Below are 2,616 nucleotides of genomic sequence, written 5' to 3' on the forward strand. Positions count from 1 at the left end.
ATTCGTGATTAAATATTCCGTTCTCTGACACTCGCTTACGCGAATTTAATGCCAATGTTAATCGGACATCGCAAGCACGAGCGAAAAGCGCTGACGAGTTGAATAGATACTGGAATTACTGAAATCTCGTAGCAAAGCGTCAATTAAAGCGCATGGATGTGAGGAAATATACGATAGAGAGAGAGAGAGAGAGAGAGAGCAAAAGAGACAACAAGCAAAGCGAGCGCGAGTGAGAGAGAAGAGGAGAGTAGCGTAGATACTGTGGAAAGTGGAAATCGAATTGCAAAATACGCGTTCGTCACGCATCGAGTGTTTGTCATGGCTGGCTGAAAAAAGCGCGACGTTTCCTAGGAAAAAATGAGAGCGGCATCTTCATGCTCGGTAAACCGATTAACGGTCTTATCCAATTAGCTAAGTCGGTTTTTCGAGACTGGACGTTGTGTTATGTTATACGAGCGCTTGACAGCTGCACAATAGGCATCTATTTATCGATTTTTTCGTAAAATTCGTGCCTCGTTAGGAAAGTTTAGATATTCGAGCACTATCTCGTTCTCTGTTTATCTCGCACATCGCTTTCGCGAATCAAAATGTCAAAAGGATGCCAGTAATTCTGAAAATATTTTAGGTTATGTTTATTGTACGATATCGTTTTGTTTTGCGGTACTCTATTCTAGCATAACTCTTAAAGATTGTTTAAGTTTAAGATAACGTGAGATCTCTATAAATTGCGTATCTCAACGAATCGTCATTTGTTCAACTATTTTTTCGGGTTTAATAGTCAAGTTGCATGCACTATGATTATATTGTATTGACATTTTATTTTGCGAATTGTTTTCCATCAGTGAAACTATAAGAGGAGAATCTGACACAACACTCGAGAAGATAGGAAATGTACGGCCCCGAGAGGGAAGAAGTGTCTGAAAGTTGGTTACGTACGTATAATCTGAGCAGTACTATGAGTCCCAATATAAGTACAGCGATTGACGACGAGGAGCATTTCTGCAAACTTATCCTATACAAGGAAATCAAAGATTCAAGGTATATTATAACTTATATGACAAGATAACACAATCGATTTCGACAAATTTTATTTTGCGTTTATCTTTTAGAGTACGAATATGGGATGTCATCATTCTAATACCAAACCTCTTGTTTCTTCTATTCATTGCAATGCGATTCAATAGAGCAAGGCTTAAGTTACGTGCAACGAGTAGTCCGATATTTTTAGCATTCTATGGTCTCGTTATTTGTAACGTAGTTATATCGGTGATACGCTGTATTGTATCAATGTCGGTAAACGCAGCAGGGACGGTCGGTGGTAAAGCCGACAAAGTTTTATGGGTCACAGTAAGATTTTTTCTACTATCCACCGAGATGAGTGTAGTTATATTTGGTCTAGCATTTGGTGAGTGACATACTCGATGTTGAGGAGAAAAAAAATAATGCACACAGTATTTGCTAACATGCGATTTTTACTTTGTTCCCACTTAGGCCACTTGGACAGTCGTTCCAGTATTCGTAGAGTATTGCTCGCTACGTCATTTATAGCGCTGGCATTTACGATCACTCAAGGCACATTGGAATTAGTTTTGCCAGATGATACATTTCATATTCCCAGTCGTGATTTTTACGTGTTTGGTCACGGCGGTATGATGTTTTGGTTTTGCAGCAGTCTCGTTTTTACTATGGTACGCTTGCGCACGCTTTCTTGTTTTTTTTTGTCAGAAAATAGATGTATATATTACTAAATATATCGATATATTGCTTCTAGATATATCTTTTCATATTAATACTGCCATGGACACGGTTACGGGATCGCCTAGCACTTCCTAGTAAGCAGTTCTTATTATAGATTATATAATACTTCGTCTTTGATCGTGACTGTTATATATGTATGCTTTCTGTTGCAGCACGAAAAAGCTTTTACATTTATGCCGGAACGCTAGCGACATTGGACCTAGTGCAATCAATTGGCGCAGGCTTTCTAACCTACATGCAAAATCCAGTGGGGTTATGCATTGTAGACTTTACAGCAGCAGTATATTTAAGTCTTTTTACTCCTTTGGTTTATCATACATTCCTATCGGAATTTTTTGGGTAAGCTACTACAACATGTAGCAATATGTTAGCAATTTGAATAATTGGATCGTTATGCATGGATGATATATCTTGGAACTTATTCTGTTTTCAGGGTTTCACAACCTTCGATAATGTTTTCTTATAAAGCGCAAGTGGACGACGCAATGGATGAAGACACGGTGTCGTTACCGCATCAACAGAGTTTTTCATCCTTGAAAACCGACAGCGATTACATCTATCAGGTCCATACTCCTTCTATTCACATACCGCTGTATGATTCTCAAGCATTGAAATTGTCCAAGCAGGGAGCTTCTCTTTATTCCTTAACATCAGTTAAAGATCCGAAAAATAACGACTCGAGTACCTTTGGTTCACCAATTAGGTCGTATCGCTCGACAACCCGTATTAGAAGCTTCGATAGAGATCTCAGTACGGAAAAGGATATTTCGGATTTGGCTGATTATCCTTTGATTAGATCCAACGTCTTGTCCGGTACCCAAAAGAGTGTGCCGGATCTAAGATTCTCCAGTCCGAATC

The 2,616-nt window shown here is 39.0% G+C and overlaps 1 protein-coding gene across 1 annotated transcript; it reads left to right on the forward strand.

Moving 5' to 3' along the window:
- Positions 1–459: 459 nt before the first annotated feature.
- LOC138944478 (transmembrane protein adipocyte-associated 1 homolog) lies at positions 460–2,612 on the forward strand (the record flags this gene model as incomplete). The annotated part of the gene is made up of 7 exons (XM_070315343.1): positions 460–637; positions 843–1,038; positions 1,110–1,405; positions 1,492–1,688; positions 1,772–1,832; positions 1,911–2,097; positions 2,192–2,612. Coding segments are annotated over exons 2-7 (1,311 nt in total), but the record flags the coding sequence as incomplete, so codon positions are not given.
- Positions 2,613–2,616: the final 4 nt, after the last annotated feature.

This window comes from Polyergus mexicanus, unplaced genomic scaffold (assembly GCF_030449975.1).
Source record: "Polyergus mexicanus isolate NDT 795.1 unplaced genomic scaffold, iyPolMexi1.0 SCAF_212, whole genome shotgun sequence".
In the NCBI taxonomy this organism is placed as follows: domain Eukaryota; kingdom Metazoa; phylum Arthropoda; class Insecta; order Hymenoptera; family Formicidae; genus Polyergus; species Polyergus mexicanus.